We start from the raw sequence: 21,593 nt of genomic DNA on the forward strand, positions 1-21,593 counted from the left end.
CAGTATTTTAAAAATTAGGTACTAATTATATGATGAGACATTTCAAATTTCATTTATTAATTCAACACATATTTGAGTTCTTAATACTCATCTGGCTTCAGTGATAAGACTCTGATAAGATAAGGATAGCTTCCTCCAAAAAGGAACAGGAAAATTTCATGTTGGATGTAACATGGAGGAAAGTAACAGTCAAGATTTTAAACACTTAAAAACTTAAGTAGTAATAGGTAGGGTTCACACCTGATTTTTTTTCTTCTGTGAGCAGGTAACGGACAAATATTTAATCATTAAATTCTGAGATTTAAAGATGTGTCTTAGGTCAGCATTTTACAGAGGTATCCATGTTGTGCTTTTAAACACAAATTCATTTTATTTAATCATATGGGTCTCATAATAATAAAATTATCAGTTGAGTAATATTTTTGAAAATAGTTTAAATTCTACCTGACTATATGTAAAATGCTACCCCAAACACTTTCTCCTTATTTTATTTTTTGCATTGCTACCTGATATTATTTTATGATTTGTTTATTGTCTGCCTCTGCCACTAGAATGGACATTCCATGAAGACAGATATTTTGTCTGCCTTGTTCACCACTGTACCTCCTGAGCTAGAGCAGTGCCTGGCACACAGTAAGTGCTCAATAAATATGTGTTCAGTGAGTAGATGAATGACCCTTAAGTATTATTCTTAAGAACTTGGAAGTGAAACAATGAAATATGTTTCTTTGGCTGATTTTAAGACTCCCTGGGCCTTAAAAACTGACATGCCTTTCACAGCAAGTACATTCAGTAAGAGACATAAGTTTATCAATCAAAATGTTGCATGAAGATATTTTCATTCTACTCAACTATTGAAAAACAGAAACTATATGAAATCATTTAGTTGTTTTTCTCTCTTACATGTTAAAATGTTTATTTTAAACATACCTTCAGAAAGAGTCATTCTCTCTGAGGATTTCATAGCCTAGTTCTAACTCTGCCACTTATCAGTTGTTTAATTCTGGCCAATTATTTATTTTTCCTAAGCTTAACTTTGCAGTAAAATGGGGATAAGAACATGCAAATCATCTTGCTGCTAGAAAGATTAAACAAGCTAATGTATGCAGAGTACTTACTTAGCACAGTAGTAGTACTAATGGCAAAGTAGTACTAGTAGAAAATATTAGAGTTAGAAGAAAGCCTAGAGCTTCTCATTTCTATCCTTCCCCTGGGGGCAGGCATCCCCTGTATAGAGGCTCTAACAAAGGGACATGCAACCATACCACCTCTGTTGGACCATCTCCAGTAGTGCTAAGCTCTGCCACTGTGCAACTGATTTCATTGTTGCCAGGCTTGATTCCTGAAAGGTCTTCCTTTCCTTGAAGGTTTACCACCATCCCGCCACTCTGCATAATTCCAAATATTTGATCATGGTCCTATTCTCTGTGACCACACAGAATAAGGCTTATTCCTCTTTTTATTCAACTATTGGAAGACTGTGATCACAAAGCTGAGATGGCTCTTTTCCATAACAAAGTAGAAAATAAAGATTTCAGTAAAATCCAGTATTACAGGTGTGGTTCAACTGGCATGTGCCTACCTGACCTAAAGGAGAATGACACTGTCATACTCCTGTCTTAATTCATGCAGTTTCAAATTAGCATTGTGTGTGTGTGTGTGTGTGTGTGTGTGTGTGTGTGTGTGTGTGTGTTGGCTAGGCATATCACAAGTTGACTTTTCTTTCAGCTGCTAAATTCTCTAAGTTTTTTTTTTCACATACTACTCTTAAACTTCATTACCCTTAAACCATATATCTCTATACTGCATTTGTGTGATTGTTTATTTGGAAGCTTTTTTGTTTGGCAGGCAAACAGAGCTTTACATTTATTCCTAATAAATTTCTTATTATATTTAGCTCATTGTCTCAGAATGAGGAATTGTCACAATTTAGACTTTCATAACTTTGTTCATATTACTTACAGCTTTCTCCCCATCTGTGCCTACTAAATTTTTTCTTCAAAGTCTGCTGAAAAGCTACCCTCTCCCTGAAGCCTTCTCGTTGAAATAATAAACTACATGTAGTCTATAAATTGTATTAAATTTTTCCAGATAAAGTTATATTACACGACATAAGAAAAACATCCCCAATGTTGTGATAAGAAAAGAATGAATATTTCTTTAAATGATAAGACACATGCTCAGACAAAGAAGAAATAAAATGTGGTGGTAAGACTTGAGCAGAGAGATTTTTGGACTTCTCTGGCTGACCATAGTTGGTTCTCGTTCTATCAAATGACATTACCTTAGGAAGCATATAAATGTGGTTAGATTTGGCTTAGGAATCTAGTCCTTTATTTATAACTTGACTGTAATGGGGCTCTGACATCGTAGAAGACACACCAAATGGAACCAATTAATTGAACTTACTTAATCACAGAATACACTAACATTCACAGAATATGGTGTTATCTACCACATTCATTTCTACAAAGGAAAAACGGTATAGAAGTTCCATCAGGAAGGTAAATGTAAAATCAGCTGTGAATAACAAGTTTAAAAAAATGGCCAAACATTTCTAATTAAATATGAAGTAACAGGAAGCAAAGATGAATTAGACAGACTTCGCCTAAAAGAGTTCACTTTTTGGTGGGAAAAAATATACCACAGTGAGAGACGTTATAGTGTTGCAATTAAATAACATGGGCTTTAGATTTAGACAGAGCTGGGTTTGATCCAGGTACTAGCATTTACTAACTATGATTCTTTGGGCAAGTTACCTGTTTTCTCAAACTTGTTTTTTTATCTGTAAAGCAGGTCTGAGAGTAGCAATTACTTCTTAGAGTTGTTTTTTTTTTTCTTTTTGTTTTTAAGATTTAATTGAGATAAAGTATATAAAGCACTTATCACAGTGCCTAGAACAAAGTAAACACGTAATAAATTTTGCCTTCTGTTATTGTTCTTGTTCTCATCATTATCAGAATCATCTCCATCATCATCATTTATTACCACTAGTACTGCTGCTGCTACTACTACTACTATTCCCACTCTTACTAGTATATGATGGTAAGTGGCAATATGTTAGGCTGGAAAGATATATGATCAGATCTATGCTTTGGAAAGAAAAAACAGTAGAGGTGGGTTATTAAAGGGCAGAGAGAAGACGAACCAAAATTAATTCTTGCTATGGTCCAAACAAAAGAGGTAGAGAGCTTTAAAACAATGGCAATAATAATGGGAAAAAATGTAATATGAAAGCAAAATAGTGAATAACAATTACTTTCCTAATGCATCCTTTTAAAAAATTATCTGATTGACTTCCTGGGGTATCTAGAATTCACTTACTGTCTTTCTCAAGCACAGCCTTATAAAATTTTCCATTTGCCCTGGCAGGCATGCCCTTTAGTCTTTTATATTACTCTGAGTTCCTTGTTGAGATATATCATAACTACCTAATGTTCATATCTTTAAGAAACACTCCACACTAGACTATTTTAAAATCTTTTATGCAACTTTTCCCTAGAGCACCTATAGTAGAGAAAAATGAATGATATAACACAAATAAAATAAACAAATTCTTTATTCTACCACTTTTCCCAATTTCCATGAATGGAACTAATCAGAGAACTAAAAACATTAAGGTCAGCTGAATACCAGCAACAAGAAAGGACTTTTAAGTATTGACAAAAAAGCTCAAAACAGATCTTGATAAAATAGGGAAAGATTATAAACGACTTTAGATTTCATTATAAAACACTTATATCTTTATTTATGTCCTTTCCTTGATTTAAATACATTGTTTAAAGCACCACTTTTTACCAATCTTTAACTGCTGAGAGTAAAGTGCTACTTGCAGTTTGCCCACACAGATTTATAGTGGGTGGGGGAGATAGTTCCCAGGAATGGTGATGAGGTGATTAGCAGAAGCAGGAGGGACTCTAACATACTAACTTTTCCGGAAGACTGAATGCCTTTGATCATAGCCAAGCACACCACAACCCAGGCAGCCAGCAAGCAGACGGTCATCTTCCAGTTTAAGCCCCCACTTTCCGAAATGGAACTGGAAATATTCAGTGCTTCTCTGTACCAATAATAGGTAGTGGCAGAACTTTTTTCGCATTCTGGCTCTACAACTGTAGAAAGAAAGGTAACACAATCATTTCAGACTATAAAGAATAATGAGGCCATTTTCCCCCCAGTAAGCCTGTAAATCAATTCTTAACTTTTCCTAGAAAAGTACTACTATTCTACAGAAGCATTTAAATCCACAATGAAACCTCAACTGTGCAAAAATGTGAAAAAGTCAACAGACGTGAATCCTCTTTGACATTTCTTATTACACATTTCTGAAATAGGAATATGTGAGATTTTTATCAAGGTGATTAAAATGTATTAGGTTTATAGCCCCTTCTGCCCCCAGAATTATCTGATTGACTTCCTGTGGGGCAGAGCTGTCAAAAACGCTAGCTTCTAGCCATGTGTGACTTTTGAAACAGAGCTGGTTTGGAGTGACTGGTGCTGTAAATATAAAGTACAAAGGGGCTTTTAGAGACATAGTGTGAGAAAAATAATGTAAATTATTACATAACTAATTTTTATATTAATTATATGTTGGAATGTTAATATTTTGGATATATTGGATTAAATAAAATATTTCACCTGTCCCTTTTTACTTTTTGTAAATATGGCTACTAGGACATCTTAGACTACATATGTGAGTTTCATTCTATATTTACTGGACAGCGCTAGGGAATTGTTCTTTATGTTCTAGGATATAAAAATAAATGATAAGAAAACCATAGAAAAACAACCCAAGACATAAAAACAACTCCTTCAATCTAAATTCTTTTTGTCCTCTTTTTTATTTTAATGAAAATGTAAGGCATCAATAAAGATGTACAGAATAAAATATTGTCAAAATTTACAATTGAAGGCTTATAATTGTTTACCCTAACATCATGGGGCACAATAAAATTACTTGGAAAGAGCTAGATAAATTAAATGATGCCAAACATCTATCTTTCTGAGTATATCAAGGAAAGTTTGTTATAATAACAATTTTGAAAGATTTTTCCACATTATTTAAAAAAAAAAAATCTTGAAAGCGCCTGCCTTTACCAACTGTATGATCTTTAGATACAAAAACACTACATGGTACATATCTTACAAGTGTGTGAAGCATTTTTCACCAAAGGACACTGATCCCAAGGTAGAGGTTGCTGAAAAGACTGAGAAAAATAAAACAAACTCCAGCCAATGATGACATTGTAGTAGAGAGCCACAAAAAAGCATACCTGCAAAATAAAATAGTGTGATTACATTAAACCTCTCATGCCCCTTCCTTTAAAACAATGAGATGAAATGCATAAAACCCGTTTAATACTTTAAAAAAAAACCTCCTCATTTTATTTTTATTTCAAACACATTATCTTTTCTAAAATGATGACTCTCATAGACATTAAGAACATGCATTAACAAGATTGAACTACATTTAAATTTACAGCTTGTTTTGTGTATTACTGCAAGCTCCAGTAGTGTTTTTTTTAAAACATGATTAAAGAGTTGAGTAGAAGTACACACTCAAAGGTTTCATTTAAATTCAAACTATATCATTACAAACCCTGTAAAAAGTATAAGGCATATACCATACCAGGAAACTTACTACACAACTTGCAAATCCAATCCCTCCCAGTTTAGGGCTTATGTAATTCCACACACCAATGCTTCCTCGCCGAATTCTTTGACCCACAGAAAGTTCCAGGAAAAAAAGGGGAATACCTATTACCAGAAGCAGTATTAAATATGGCAAAAGGTAGGCACCTACAGAGACAAGAACAAATAAAATAGATTATATTTTCAACAGTCACAGCAGAGAATACACTAATTCTGATTATCTCATGAAAGATGATATTTAAACTTCTATATAGTATAACTACAAAGGACTTTAAAGAAAATGCAGTTTCATTACTTTAAGCTTTCTGGTATTTGAAACTTGAATTTGACTGCTACAAAGAGTTTCTGATAAAAAATAATTATTAAAAAGGTAAGGATATCAATGAATAGTTTTAGTTTCATTTTATTGAAACGGCAAACCACCTTTATTTTTCGTAAAAATAATTGCTTCCTTAAAATTAATTATTTTCTCAAATAGGTTTCACTAACTCCTGGAAATCTTATTCATATGACGTTAATGAAGTCATTTATTAAATTTTATTCAAACTCATCTAAATCATGCATTTCAAATCTGATAAGTCAAAATGAATGGGATGTTATGGTATTAAAACTGACTCTTCCTAACTAACAACAGGGAAGAAGAAATGGCTGCTTAGACTGAAAGAGAAAAAAAAAAAAAAAGAAAAAGAACTTCTACCACAGACAAATGTCATTTTTTCCCATATATATATATGTATATGTCATATAAAAAGTTCACTTCAGGAAACAAGTAATATTTTGCTTTCCAAAATTCTGTTAAGGGGTAGGGAGGACTGACTAAACTGAGATATTTAATAGCTATTGTAAAATATATGTGCTATTTCCCTTGTAGTAAAGTTTTCATACTTAAAAAATATATATATTATTTTACAGCTAAATTTCAATTTAAGATATATGATTAGTGACTTTAAAATGTACTGAACAGTTTGACAATGTTAATATTAGACTCTGTTAATTGATAAAGTCAAATGTGAAACCTGTACTCATTTCTACATGAGAATACATATGCAAATTATTCATTAAATGACTTCTAAAATGGACTTGCTACATTCAGATTTCCTGTCTGGAGTTTTGTCCAACCAGATACTGCCAAGTGGGTCATGTAATCAATGGTACTAATTCCCTTTTTAAAGTGGAGGCCATTTATTATATTTTCTCCTTTTAAAAAAGTGTTTAATGGTATTGAATAGATTTTGGAAACTATTCAAATTGTTATGGTACCTAGTCTGCTGAAGAAGTAAATATTAATGATTTTTTTTCAAATCATTTATCTCAGTATCTATATATCTCTGAAATAATTACTATATACAAGAATTTCCCAGGACTTCCCTGGTGGTCCAGTGGCTAAGACTCCACGCTCCCAGTGCAGGGGGCCCGGGTTCGATCCCTGGCCAGGGAACTAGATCCCACATGCCGCAACTAAGAGATCGAATGCCACAATTAAAGATCCAGCGTGCTGCAACTAAGACCCGGCACAGACAAATAAATAAATAAATGTTTTTTTAAAAAAGAAACTGAATTAAAAAAAAAAAATTCCCTTAACATGGTGGTTGGTAGAAAATCTCTACTCTCTTACAGCTGATTTTCAGTCTTTGAGACATGAGTTGATCTACAAAGGGGTATGCAATGTAAAGCATCGATGCATGAGATTATAAAACAGAATTATCAAAATTCAAATTCTAAAATGATTAATAACATTCAGGCACTAATGACCTGAACATGTTTCCTGAAGGACCGAAAGTGCATTTTAACACGTCTCAAATCCTGGGGTGTGAATTGGTTTATGTGTGTGTGAATGACTAGGAGAAAAAAGAATGAATTAAGACTGGACTCATTGGGAGCATTTCCTCAGTTATGTGTACATGACATACTATTAGATACCTGACCTTTTCTTCCAACTCAAATTTCTCTAACACGAGCCTCCATAACAAAAATAGTCATAGCTAAACTACAACTGAGAATTTACTATTTGCCAGGCACATTTCTATCCACGTTACATGTAGTTACTCATTTATTCCTCACAAGAATCCAATGGGGCAAGTACCATTATTTTCCTCATTGTACAGGTGTGGGAATTCAGCCATAAGAAATAAGTTAACCTGTGAATGGTCACCTGGATAATGTGGGAAAGAGCCAGGCTTTATAGTCAAACTGACTTCAAAATTTGAGCTGGTAGCTTCTACATTATAACACTTACTAAGCTTAGCCATGTGCTTTCAGTAATATCTTCAGACAAATCAACTTATATTGGTCTATTACTTTTTATTCTATTATTCATAAAGTGCCTCAAATGATGAATAAGATTTAGGTAACCTGAGACTGTTTGACTAAACAGTCAAATACCTAGACAGCTCAATGCCATACTGCACGCTGAGTACTGCCTTTTGAACTCCAACAGCCATCTTGAAACGATAAAGCCCATTGGTGTTTCATAATGTCACTCTCTAGCATTTGTAATTAGAAGAGAGGAAACAATACTAGGAAGGGCATCTTGACTCTCTTTACGTATGAAAGAAAGTAAAGAGGAGGAACCATTTTTGCTAACAACTGATTACCAACTATGAAATCCTTTAGAGCTCTCCACCAAGACAGATACTGTATTAAATGGAAAGCAACCTGAGTTTTCAGCCAAGATAGCGGTCTTCCTTAATAGTATCGCCAGTTAGGCTCATAAGGTGAAAGGTCTGAAAATCAGAATTCATCTTCTGCCAGTCTTGCAAATGGGATGATTTGTGAGACACAGAAAGCAGGGCAGTACATGGCTGCTTGTAGCTGATTTAATAAATAATTCATCTGTGATGTTAAAGACTAGCTAGAGGAGCTTGCCGTTTCAGTGGAGTGATGGGTAGTGCATCACCAGCTTCACGTACTGATTCTTACCTCTGGCAGATTTGTCACACAGGCTACTTTTCCCCAAACCTGTTGTTTTGTCCCCGGTTGAATTAACTAAGCAAGACCTTAAACTTATTTTGTCACCATGACACCTTAGCTTTTTATCTATTAGTGACTGAAAAGAAACCATTTCACATATGAATGGTTTTATTATTTCATTTGATATATAGGTTGTAACTACATCAAAAATAAAATAAAACCATATTTTTGTCCAGTCAGCAAAACTATCACAAACTGGAATCAAAGACCAAAATATTCAGTCTTTCCTTTACGTGCCGAAATGCTGCTTACAGAATATTTAGTGTTTAATCACACTTGTTTGAACAGCTTCCATATATGTATATGGTAAAGATAGTAATGGTAAAGAAAGTAAAGCTTAATATTAAAGTTATTTTAATTTAATAACCCAAATGTTAGTTAACTTAATGTTCAGTTTGACTTTGGTGTACTATTGAGCTTGTATCCTACATGAACAATGTATTCTTTTGTATATGGTTTTATTTTCTTGATTTTAAGACAATTTCCACTAAATAACACTTGGTAATTATATGCACAAATACAAAAAGCTAAATATCATGTTGATCTAGATAATATGTTTAAAATTAGGAATGCTAATTATCATCTTAAGGATGCTAATATCTAAGGATGAAGACTTTCTGGCATTATATTAAGTATCTGGTTAAATTCCTTCTACTAGGATATACAAAGTTCTGGTCAGCATTTGAAGACTATAATCATTCTAAATTTTATGTACTTTTTGCTTTTTTGAAGAGGGAAACAACTTAAAATTCAGAGTTAGTAAATTGTGGACAGAAAATTCTCCCTTGTCTTGTTTACCAATATCGTTTCATATCAAAAACTTGAGGACTTTTCTCCAAAGTGAATAACTGATAGGCACAAGGGATGGAACACTGGTTAGAAAAGTCAGTAATTTAGAGATGTTAATAGCATTCACAGAAAGAATTTGAGAATTTATGACCTTAAGCAATCCTTGAGTGTTCATAGCAAGCCATCTGCTCCTATGGAAACCTCATCTGAAAACAGAGCTGAAATTACTTCCAGCAAAAGTGTCTCCCTAGTTTTACAGTGGAATTCATAGTTTCTAAAATAGTGAGACTACAGCAACAACAGGGGCTATTTGACATAATCAACTGCAATTTGCTCAGCAATGTATCACTCAAAAAAAAGCAGAAAACAGAAACTTACCACCCCCATTCTTCTGACAGAGGTATGGGAATCTCCACACGTTCCCTAATCCTACAGAAAATCCAACCTGGGCCAGGATGTATTGTAGTTTACTGTTCCAAGCTGGTCTTTCATCTTCGACTTCAGATCCTTCTTCAACATCTGTGTCTTTCTCTTCTTGGACGTCAACAATTAGTTCACTTTTCTTAAAGGCATCATCAGCTGAGTCTTCATTGGAAAGAAGGTCTTTGACAGACTCAATAACCTCATCGTCTAATTCTCTTTTTACCACCTTGCTATTCTTAGGCATTGGAAAGTGCGGGCAGTGGTATTTTTTTAAATTCCCTTTTGGTAAGTTTGTTAATTCTTTTTAAAAATATGTTAGTTGATAGGAATAAAAGATGGAGGAGGATATCAAAGAAATCTTTGATTCAAGGTGATAAAGTCTTATGGATCCTGGATCTCTATGTCCAATATTCTGTGGGTACCTGTAAAATTTTAAGTTGAAAAACAATAATATTTAATAAGGAAAAATATTTAAAATACCAAAGACCCTTTCTTATTAATTTTTATGATGCAAGCTCTTTCTACAAAGTGTAAAACATATGACTGTCCTTGACCTTTCAGAGCTTATTATTTCCAGAAGTATAAGAATTGTAAAGTACGCAAGGGCTTCACACACATTTTCTTTTAGCTAACTTCTTCCTCCTTGCAAAAATCTACTTTGATCTCAGATATACACCACTGCATAATGTTTACTCGGTTCATTCGTAAGTAAGTAGAATTTTGAGACCCTTTTTCTTAATTCTTCCTTTTTCCCTCTCTGACTAAAGTACATCCCTTATTTTATTGCTTATAGAATTATATACACAATTGCATGCCATCCCTATAAATTTGTCTTACACAGAATTTCTTCTGTTGGCATATTCATCTACTTATTCATTTGATATTAAGGGAAAAGACATTAAGGGATATATTGGGGGAGGGGAAATTTCTCCTCTTTCCCCTCTTAGTTCTTTTGGTTGGTAATTAAAATGACATAAGACAGATTAACAGGAGAAAAAAAGTTTATTATTTTCATACAGGAAATCCACATAAATATGAAGAATTCCGAAGACAGCAAGGCAAGGTGAGATATATATATATTATTCTGGACTAAGAAGGAGGTAGGGATCTGAGGCTTTAAGAGGAAGTAAAATAATTCAAAGGAAGATAAAAAGAGTTAATGTTTGGTAAACAAATGTTTGCTGGGTCATCCAAAGACAATAGGACACAGAGAGAACTTTGATCAAATGGGCTTGGCTAGGTTCCTTCCTGTCTACCACACCTAATACTTGACTATAGTTATCAGTGGTGATAGCTCCTTCCTGGGACAGGCGTCCTATCTTAAATTCTTTTAGGCAGTAAGGGGGGAATTCAAAGTTTCTTCCTGAGTCTTTTGGGCTTTCATTTTTTCAGCTCAAAGTAATCTGCATGCTGGAGTGGCACATCTTGTGGCAACCTACCCTGAATCCCATCAGACACAAACATTAATGAAACATACAATATCTGCTTTTAACGAGCTTATATCTACTATAGAGAAAGGCACATCCCAAATAACTGCACTACACTGCACAATGTAAATGACCCAACATCCTTACAATAGGAGAGACCAGGAACATTGGATAAAAGTGAACTTAGAGTTGAGCAGAAATGGAGTGGGCCACACCAAACATAAGGAAAAACATAAACAGATTCAGGAAGTGGTAAACATTTGTGATATTTGTGTGTACATTCTCTGAAACAACTCAAGAACAACACTGCCATCACCTTGGCATTTTCCCCTTTCTCCATTTCTGTTTGCATTATATCTCATCTCCTTTCTCTATTCAGATACAGACCAAGTAAGTGTACAAGGCATATCTACGAACCAGTGAGACTATTTTTTTTTTTAATTGAAGCAGAGCTGATTTACAATATTGTTTTAGTTTTAGGTGTACAGCACAGTGGTTTGTTTTGTTTTGTTTTTGCAGATTATATTCCATTATAGGTTATTATAAAATATTGGGTATAATTCCCTGTGCTATACAGTAAATCCTGATTGCTTATCTATTTTATGTATAGTAGTTTGTATCTGTTAATCGCATATGCCTAATTTGTCCCTCCCCCACTCCCCTTTGGTAACCATAAGTTTGTTTTCTATGTTTGTGAGTTTGTTTCTCTTCTGTATTCATTTGTATTATTTTTCAGATTCAACATATAAGTAATATCATTTGTTATTTGTCTTTGTCTGACTTACTTCACTAAGCATAATATTCTCTAGGTCCATCCATGTTGCTGCAAATGGCAATATTTCATTCCTTTTTATAGCTGAGTAATATAGTGTGTGTGTGTGTGTGTATACCACATCTTCTTAAGCCAATTATCTGTTGATGGGCACTCGGGTTTCTTCCATGTCTTGGCTATTGTAAATAGTACTGCTTTGAACATTGGGTTCATGTATCTTGTCAAAGTAGAGTTTTCCATTTTTCTAGATATATACCCAGGAGTAGAATTACTGGATCATATGTTAGCTCTATTTTTAGTTTCTTTAAGGAACGTCAATACTGTTTTCTACAGTGGCTGCACCAATTTACATTCCCACCAACAGAGTACAAGGGTTCCCTTTTTTCCACACCTTCTCCAGCATTTATTATTTGTAGACTTTTTGATAATAGCCATTCTGTCCAGTATGAAGTTGTCTATTTTAAAAAGTGATTAAACATATGAGAGTTTCTCCTCAAAATTGGATCAGGAAGCTTTAAAAATGATATCCCAAGAATTCTGCCATTCATTGCTAGAAAAAAAATGGAATTCTTTGATGGAATTCCTGTTAGATTTACATTAAAAGTCAGAGAAACAGTCTGTCATACTTTATCTTATAATCTTAATGAAAAAGACAGGGTGCTGGGTAATGCAATGAAAAGAAAAATTCTTTAACTTAACCATATAACTATTAGTCATTTTTAGGTTTGTATGTGTTTCATTGTTTCCAAAATTAAAATATATACTCTAAGAAAATACACTCGTTAAGATTTGGTGAAAATTAACAGGAAGACTGTGAAGGAAATTCTGAAAGAGAAGCATTCCCAAAATATTCTGAATAATAGACACATCTCTAGAATAACTGAAGAACTTCTCATGGTGACTATTTTAAAGAGGCCAACAAGGGTTGGATACAGAAATAGTTTCATGAGGTTAGAGATTATGTATGTTTAATTTATACTATTTCCCCCTAGAGCTCAGTAATTATTAGTTGAATAGATGAATAAATATAACCACTGAAAAACTGAAATAAGCTAGTTTTCCAAATAGTTTTTTGCTGGAAGAAAACAATCTGACATATAAGAAATTGTGATTTGTGAGACATGAATTATCTAAAGGTCTACATTTTTTGGATCATCTAATGATAAACTGTTTGCATAATAACTTTACTGATACATGGATAAGAGCATTTGTTTTAATCTGACAAGCTTGGAGTTATGCCATAGCTCTTTTACTTAGTTGTGTAACTTCTTGTAGTTATATGACTCTTAACTTAGTTTCCTCAATAAACATTGGTCTGTTACTCCTTTTGCTTTTTTCCATGCAAATAGAAAGGTAAGGAATGTATTGAAGTTTAAAGATATTATTACAGTAAAATCACCCACCATTTCATGAAGAAAAAATTTAAAAGACAGTGTTATTCATGATCCTCCCTCAAATTAATTATCTCAAAATTGTTGTATTTCTTCTATAGATTTCTAGTCTTTGCAGGAAAAAAATTAGAAATAACATCTTTGGCCACTGTTGCATGTTTTTTACATATCCAATGAATAATCATACATAGGATATCTTTTGGCATAGTTTAGTTTAAAGATTCCTGTCAGACTACCCAAAGTTCACATTCTTATGGAAAAAAAAATCAATGTCTAATGGAAACAAAATTTGAATGCAACTTCTATTTTAAATGCCTAAAATATACTTAACTACATATACAGATTTATAATGCAATAATCTTAGGCAACCTTTATAAAATTTAAAACTTAAAAAGTGATGCTAAATATGTATTTGCATGCATTTAGAGTTCCTTTTCCATTATAAGCAAAAAAAAGAAGTGATAGTACATTAATAATATCACAAGTAAAATAATTTACACTCTCATATCTCACTTTGTTTCTCCCACCTCCTGCTCCTATCTGGGATGGTTATAGGAAAATATCAGGTGGGGTTGCAGTTAACATTGAAGTTTCCACAATAACACGTAAGTCTTGGGGAAAAATGTATATCTCTTCTTCAATAGGCCATAAGCTCTACTTGGAGAATGACATTATCTTACCAATCTCACATTCTCAATGTTTAAATTTGTCTGTCAAATAAATGAACTGAAGTACGACAGAATAATATTGTATAATAACTACAAGTATTTTGCATTATTACACATTTGGTTGTTTTTTTGTTTTTTGCCTTTTACCCCAAGTCCCTATATTTACTGAGTCAGAGGCATATCTTTCTTATATAGCTGCTGCATATAGCCAAAAGATATAAATTGAGTTTCTGAGTGGATTTGTAAAAACCTAGTATATGAGACAATTTGGAAGACAAATTAATTTCAAATTTTCAAGACCTGACTTTTTTGAAAGAGAAATCTTTTAGGAATGTCAAAAGCTTTCCTGAAGAACTTAGCCCGTAAAAGTATGCCATAAACAAAGATTTAAACGTGTAATTGACTATTGCCAAAAGTATATCACTGTTACTACGAAGCAGGAATGTCCAGGGAGGATGTGAAGTAGTGGGTGATAAGTTTTTCGTATTCTACAGGTCACATGGGCAGTAGGATAATCAGAATCAATTAACTGCACAGTCTCTGCCAAGTTACCACCATCCACTCCTGGGAGAGTCAACTTGGCGACAAGCTATCATACTGCTCTTCACCTGTACCTAGGAGTTGCATTAACTGTCCTCATCACTAACTGATAAGAGCCTCCTGTCTACAACAGAGTAACAGATAGGCGAGAGCAGGGGTCAAGAAAATACTGCCCATGAGCCTAATACAACCCACGGTCTGATTTTGTAAATAAAATTTTATTGGAACATAGTCATGCCCACACATTTACATATCTCCTATGGTTAATTTTGTGCTGCAACAACTGAATCACTTTGTATGGATTGCAAAGCCTGAAATATTTACTGTTGAAAAAATTTGACAACCAGTGTTCCAGAGATTAAATCCGAATTGAAGATGCAGAGTGCCCCAGATCACTCCATCTATGCTTCATTTGCACGGCACTAATTTTTTTATCACATGGTGTGACAAGATAGAAATCTCCCCCTTCAAAAAGGAGATTATTTACTATGAGATTATGAGTAATTATGAGATTAATTGCTAAGAATGAAAAGGTTTTACATAGAAACAGGGAGATGGAGGGGTAGTAGTTGAGAGGGAAACAAAAGCAAAAGATAAATGTAGAATATATATCAGGAAACAGAATAGAATAAAACACAAAATACTAAAAGATAAAATAGCAGACTTTTGCTAAGACTTGTATTATCTAATAATAATAATAATAATAATAATAATAATGTAGAAGGGTCAACACTGAGAAATTACTGGTAGAGAGATTCCTAGGGATTTCAAGCAGAAGTAGAAAGTAGAAATAAGTCCAGGATATTCAATCACGTCTATAAAAACTAAGAGAAAAAAGTACTTGATCTTCAATTTTTATACTCAAGTATTTTGTATTCCAATTATAAATGTCACAGGCAAATATTCTCATCCATAAGAGATCTGATGAGCCCTAATGGGGAGAAAGAGGGACAGGCTACATGATCATGAAATTTAGCCAATCGAGACAGAGACCCATGTTAAACGACAGAAGTGAACATTAATTTAAACAAGGACATAAGGTTCAAAATCTATAAGAATTATGTTGAGGAGAAAAATATAAATTAAAACCCAAAAATAACCTAACTAACAAAATCAGGAATTTAAACGGGAGAAAGAAGGAAAGAAAGGTATGAGAACGTCCTCATCTTTCATAGCAGAAAGCAATTTAGGATGCTGTCTAAATATGAAACTCATAGTCCAAAAAAGGATAATGATCCCACCTCTTCATGTTTTTATATAATCCTTCTTATTTACTTTTAATGAGATCTTGTAGGAATTAATATTTATTGCTGTGAAAAGACATGTGTTGGTGCCAAACATTTATTTATTTATTTATTTATTTATTTATTTTTTATTTTTTTGGCTGTGTTGGGTCTTCATTGCTGCGCTCGGGCTTTCTCTAGTTGTGGTGAGCAGGGGCTACTCTTTGTTGCAGTGCACTGGCTTCTCAATGCGGTGGCTTCTCTTGTTGCGGAGCATGGGCTCTAGGTGCGTGGGCTTCAGTAGTTGAGGCATGTGGGCTCAGTAGTTATGGTTCGCAGGCTCTAGAGCGCAGGCTCAGTAGTTGTGGCCCACAGGCTTAGTTGCTCCGCGGCATGTGGGATCTTCCCGGACTAGAGCTCGAACCCGTGTCCCCTGCATTGGCAGGTGGATTCTTAACCACTGTGCCACCAGGGAAGGCCATGGTGCCAAACATTTATATCTAGGTTCTAGAGACAGACTGAGTTCAAATCCAAACTCTATCACTTATGGTTTTATGACCTTGGCTAAATTACTCAGTTATCTAATAATAAAGTGCTTGGATAAACGCAAACACATTGAGAGTACTCAATATATGTTTTCTTTTATTACTATGATTATCGCCCTCTTATGTTTGTATTATATTACAACTTCATTCAATTAAGGATAATGTGAGTCCAGAGCCAATGCTACATGTTTCAGGTGTCTTAACACCACTTTTTTATAAAACCAGTTTTCTATCTCTGCATAATAAATTACCTCAAAATTTAATAGCTTAACAAACAAAAACTGTATTTGCTCATGATTTTGTGGATTAGCAACTTGAGCTAGGCTTAGATGGTCAGTTGTTTTGCTTCTCTTGACTTGGGTCACTTCTGCTCTGTAGTCACCTGTCAACTCGAGTGGAGGAGGATGGTCTAAGAGGGTCTCAAATCACATTCTGGCAGGGACAGCCTATCAGCCAGAGCACTTTGGTCCTCCTACACGTAGTCTCTCCAAAATGCTAGCTCCAGCTTGTTCACATTATAAGCTTAGAGTTCCAACTCTAGCCAAAAGGGGTAAGCCCAACACACAAGTGCTAGTAAAGCCTGTTTGTGTCACATTTGCTGATGTCTCACTGACCAAAGCAAGTCACACAGCTAAGTCCAGATGACTCAAGAGTAAATAAACTCCATGTTTTGATGGAAGGAACAACAAGGTCAATTTGCTAAAGGGATGAGTAGAGGGAAGAGAGAAATACTGCCACCGTTTTTGAGAATAATCTGCATTTGTCCAGTTAAAATTTCCTCTCCCTGGATTTTGGACCTTGAGGAGAAGAACAAAGAGATCAAAAAGTTGGCATCTCATTTAATTCCAAAGGCATTATGCCCAGGCTGTAACTACTACCATAGTCATGGATCCTGGTTCCTAGTTTTCAAAACCGTTTTCATTCTTGCCCTTTTCCATCTTATTGCCAAGCACCCCATTGTTTCTTTGAGTCCTTGTGACCCTGCCAATATTTCTTTTTTTTTTTTCTCATAGCCAGCATCAGTTTCTGCAGCTTGCAAAGAACCTTATTATACACCTATTATAAATACACCTATTATAAATGTAAACAATACACCTATTATAAATATAAAACAATTGGTGTCTTCCCATTTATCTATTCTATATAGGGACTTACATACATTAAAAATGTTGAAAATGTTACATTATTTAAATTTGGACTTATCTTTATATTTTTCTCATTCTCCCATTTTTGTATTGCTTTAATATCTTCATGTGTAACTTTTCAGAAAAAAAATCTATTTTAAACACTTAAAGCTAGATTCAAACCTTTTAAAATCAACATAATAAAATTTTAACTTGTGGTTCTCAACCCTAACCATTTTTAATGTGTTTTTCCTTTCTTAAGATTGTTTCATTGCCTCTCCACATAAATTTTGAAATCAGCTTGTCAATTTCTACCCAAAAAAAACAGCCTGCTGGAATTTTGAATGGGATTACATTGATTCTATAGGCCCATTTGTGGAACACTCACATCTTAAAAAATTGAGTTTTCCAATCTATGAACTTGGTATATCTTTCCATTTATTTGTATCTGCTTTAATTTCTCTCCAGAAAAAAAAAGTGATGTTTTTTAATACAAGCTTTATATCCTGCAACAATGCTAAATCAAGTTGTTATTTTTTAAAGATTCCTTAGGATTTTTATATAGACAATATGTCATTGGTAAATAAAGATAGTTTAGCTTTCTCTAATTGTTTGCCTTTAATTTCTTTTTCTTGAGTTATTTTCTGGCTAGGACATCCACCAAAATTTTGAACAGAAGTGTTAAGAGCAGACTTCTTCATCTATGCCCCAATGTTAGTGGGGAAGTACTCAATATTTTACTGTTAGGTACAATGTTAGTTATGGATTTTTTCATCAGGTCCTTTTATCTGTTTAGAAGTTTCTTTTATTCCTAGTTCAGTGATTTTTTCTTGAATCATGAATACTTGTTGAATTTTGTCACATAATTTCCTGCTTTTATTAAGATAATCACATAACTTCTTAATCTGTTAATATAGAGTATTATATTGATTGGTTTTGTATCTTTTATTATGGGATAAACCCCACTTACTCTAGATGTATTACCCTTTTAATATATCAATGAATTTATTTGCTAATATTTTGGTAAGGATTTTTTTCAACTATATTCATGGGAACATGGATCTGTAAAATTTTTTTCTTATATTTTACTTCTCTGGTTTTGGTGGACTCCTTAATAGAGTTCTGAAATGGCCTCTCTTTTATTTTCTGAGAGACTATATGTAGGATTGGTTTTATTTCTTCCTAAAATGTTTGGCAGCATTCACCAATAAAGCCATCTTGGGCCTGGAGTTTTCTTTTATGGAATATTTTCAATAAAAAATTCAATTTATTTTATTGATATACAGCTACTTAGGTTTTCTTTTTCTTTCTGTGTTAGTTTTGGTAAGTTGTGCTTTTCAAGGAATTTATATCATCTAAATTGTCAAATTTATTGGCACAAAGTGATTCATAATAGTCCCTAGTGTTTTTTAACACCTGCAGGATTTTTAGTCTTATCTCATTTTTTATCCCTGCTATTGGTAATAGGTGTTTTCTCTGCTTTTGTCTTAATTATTCTTGCTAAAAATTTCACTATAGAGTTAACTCAAAATAGAAATAATTCACTATAGAATTAACAGAGTTCTTACTCCATCTTTCCAGACTTTTAAACTACTATTGTTAAAACATCTTTTGAAATTATGTTATGTTAGACATTAATAAATGCTTCCAGTGAAAATATGCAAAACCCTAAAATAGCAGGCAGGCACTTGCATCTTAGATATGAGAGATGACTCAAACAGACATGCCTGTGCTGGCTAATTACTGGCATTTTCCACAATCTTAATATTCTCTAATAAAGAACTAGAACAACAGTAAATTATCTCCCTGACTTGGACAAATCCAAATTTTACTGAATAAAGTTTTCTTTAAATATGAACCAATTCTGAACATTGAATCTGAAATTCATTGTGAATTCAAATGAAATATATTTTTTCATATTCTAATGTATAAGGTAAAAAGTAAAGACTGTTTGAACAAAAATAAAATGTTGAACCATATTGAAATACCCAAGAAAAAAAGGCACACGTTAAGAAGTTTGTAGTTATGAAATAATCGCCATAGAAAAAGACAAAATTTGGTAACATAATGAAATAATGATTTTAACAAATAAACAAAAAATTTTCAACCATATAGAATTCCATCTAAGCATTTATTTTGCAAATTATATCTCTTTATATAAAATGTCTGCATTAAGCAAAAAGATAACAAAAAAAATCACAGAATCAATCAAAAGGAGGAGAACATTTTTACAAGTGAAATACAAAGTCACAACTTACACTTGGTAACATACGTTTTGCCCAAAAATGTGGACTATAACACATCTATCAGAATGGCTAAAATAAATAAATAGATAAATAAATAAATAAATAATGACACCAAAAGTTGGTGAGGATGTGAAGAAACTAGATCAATCATATACTGCTGATAGAAATGTAGAATAGTATCGCCACTCTAAAAAATAGTTGGCAGTTACTTTTAACACTAATAATAGAGTTACCATTGTGACCATCATTTTGCACTCTTAGGCATATATCCCAGAGAAATAAAAACTTATTTTCAAGCAGAAACTTGTACATAAATGTTCATAAAAGCTTTATTCATAATAGCCCCAAACTGAAAACTACCCAAACGTCCTTAAATGGGTGAATGGTTAAACGAACCAGAGTACGTCCATATCATGCAATATCAGCCATAAAAAGGAAAGAACTATTGATGCATGCAACAACCTGGATAAACTTTAAGGGAATGATGCTAAATGGGGGAGAGAAAGCCAGTTTGAAAAGGATACATATTTCATGATTCCATTTATATTACATTTGTGAAATTAGATAATGACATAGATGAACCACAGAACAGTGGTTGCTAGGAGTTATGGTACAGAAGGACAGGTGGGTGTGCTATAAAAAGGTAGCACAGGGGAATCTTGTGAGATGGTACCATTTAGTATCTTCATTGTGATAAGGGTTGCATGAGGCTATACATGTGATAAAATTGCAAAGAACAATACATACATACACACACATACAGAAAAAATGACTGCATAATCTGGAAAAGCTCTATGAATTGTACCAAGATCAGTATGCTGGTTTTGATATTGTACTGTATTTTTATATAAGATTATAAAGTGGGGGAGGCTAAGTGAAGGTTACACAGGACCTCCCTTTGCACCTTCTTGTGAGCTTGCAATTATTTCAAAGTTAATTATAATTATACAGCAATTCCCAGAAATTGAAATGTATTTTTGTTGACTTCTATAAACCAAGGACAGATCTTAAATTTTATTTAACTAAGTCTTTCAAAAGGCCTTTTAAACATTTTTAAAATACACAAAAAGTCTTTTAAACATTTAAAGTTTTATTGAGAACACCTCAGATTTAGGCACTGTATTCATTTCCTGAGGGTGCTGTAACAAATTCAAATTTAGTGGCTTGGAACAACAGAAATCTGATCTTTCAAAGCTCTGGAAGCCAGAGATTCGAAATCTGTTTCAGTGAACCAAAATCAAGGTGTTGTCAGGTCTGCAGTCCCTCAGGAGGCCCTAGGGGAAAGTCTGTTCTTCGCCTCTTCTAGCTTCTGGGGCTGCCGGTGTTCCTTCACTCATAGCCACATCACTCCAGTTCATACCTCCATAACCACATTGCTTCCTCCTCTTCTATGTGTGTCTAATCTCCTCTGCCTCTTTCATATAAGGACATCTGAGATGGCATGGCATATAGGGCCCATCTGGACATTCTAGGATAACCTCTTCATCTGAAGATAATTTCTGCAACAAGTCTTTTTCCAACTAAGGTAACAGTCACAAGTGCCAGGAATTAAGAGGTAGACAAATCTTCAGGAGCTATTATTAGCCTCCTGCAGGCACATTCTATTGTATTACACTTATATATCTATTTGTATTATCATGCCTTATGGAAAAAATGAATTTGAAAGCATTCAACATGTTTCATTGTCATCATCATAGAATGTCAAGTATGATCTCTCTTAGATATTTCCTATAATAGATAGCAAACACAAATGTTAACAATTCTTCCCAATGCTATATTATCCCTGTTACTCATCTCATTAATAAGATGGAGTCTATTTCCCC

At 33.6% G+C, this 21,593-nt stretch overlaps 1 protein-coding gene across 3 annotated transcripts in view; it reads right to left on the reverse strand.

Annotated features, from left to right (window-relative positions):
• SLC6A15 (solute carrier family 6 member 15) overlaps positions 1-21,593 on the reverse strand; it is a 51,710-nt gene that overhangs the window by 22,181 nt on the left and 7,936 nt on the right. For 2 of the 3 annotated variants that reach the window (XM_082351801.1, XM_082351802.1), the window contains exons 2-5: positions 9,790-10,256; positions 5,630-5,799; positions 5,147-5,273; positions 3,931-4,112 (exon numbers count right to left, since the gene is read on the reverse strand). In XM_082351801.1, coding sequence (XP_082207927.1) covers positions 3,931-4,112; positions 5,147-5,273; positions 5,630-5,799; positions 9,790-10,078 — 768 coding nt within the window. In that variant the 5' untranslated portion in view covers positions 10,079-10,256. The remainder of the gene's footprint in view (positions 1-3,930; positions 4,113-5,146; positions 5,274-5,629; positions 5,800-9,789; positions 10,257-21,593) is intronic. The other variant, XM_082351803.1, reaches the window with a different exon arrangement.

Source organism: Balaenoptera borealis, assembly GCF_965194805.1.
Source record: "Balaenoptera borealis genome assembly, chromosome: 13".
Taxonomy (NCBI): Eukaryota; Metazoa; Chordata; class Mammalia; order Artiodactyla; family Balaenopteridae; genus Balaenoptera; species Balaenoptera borealis.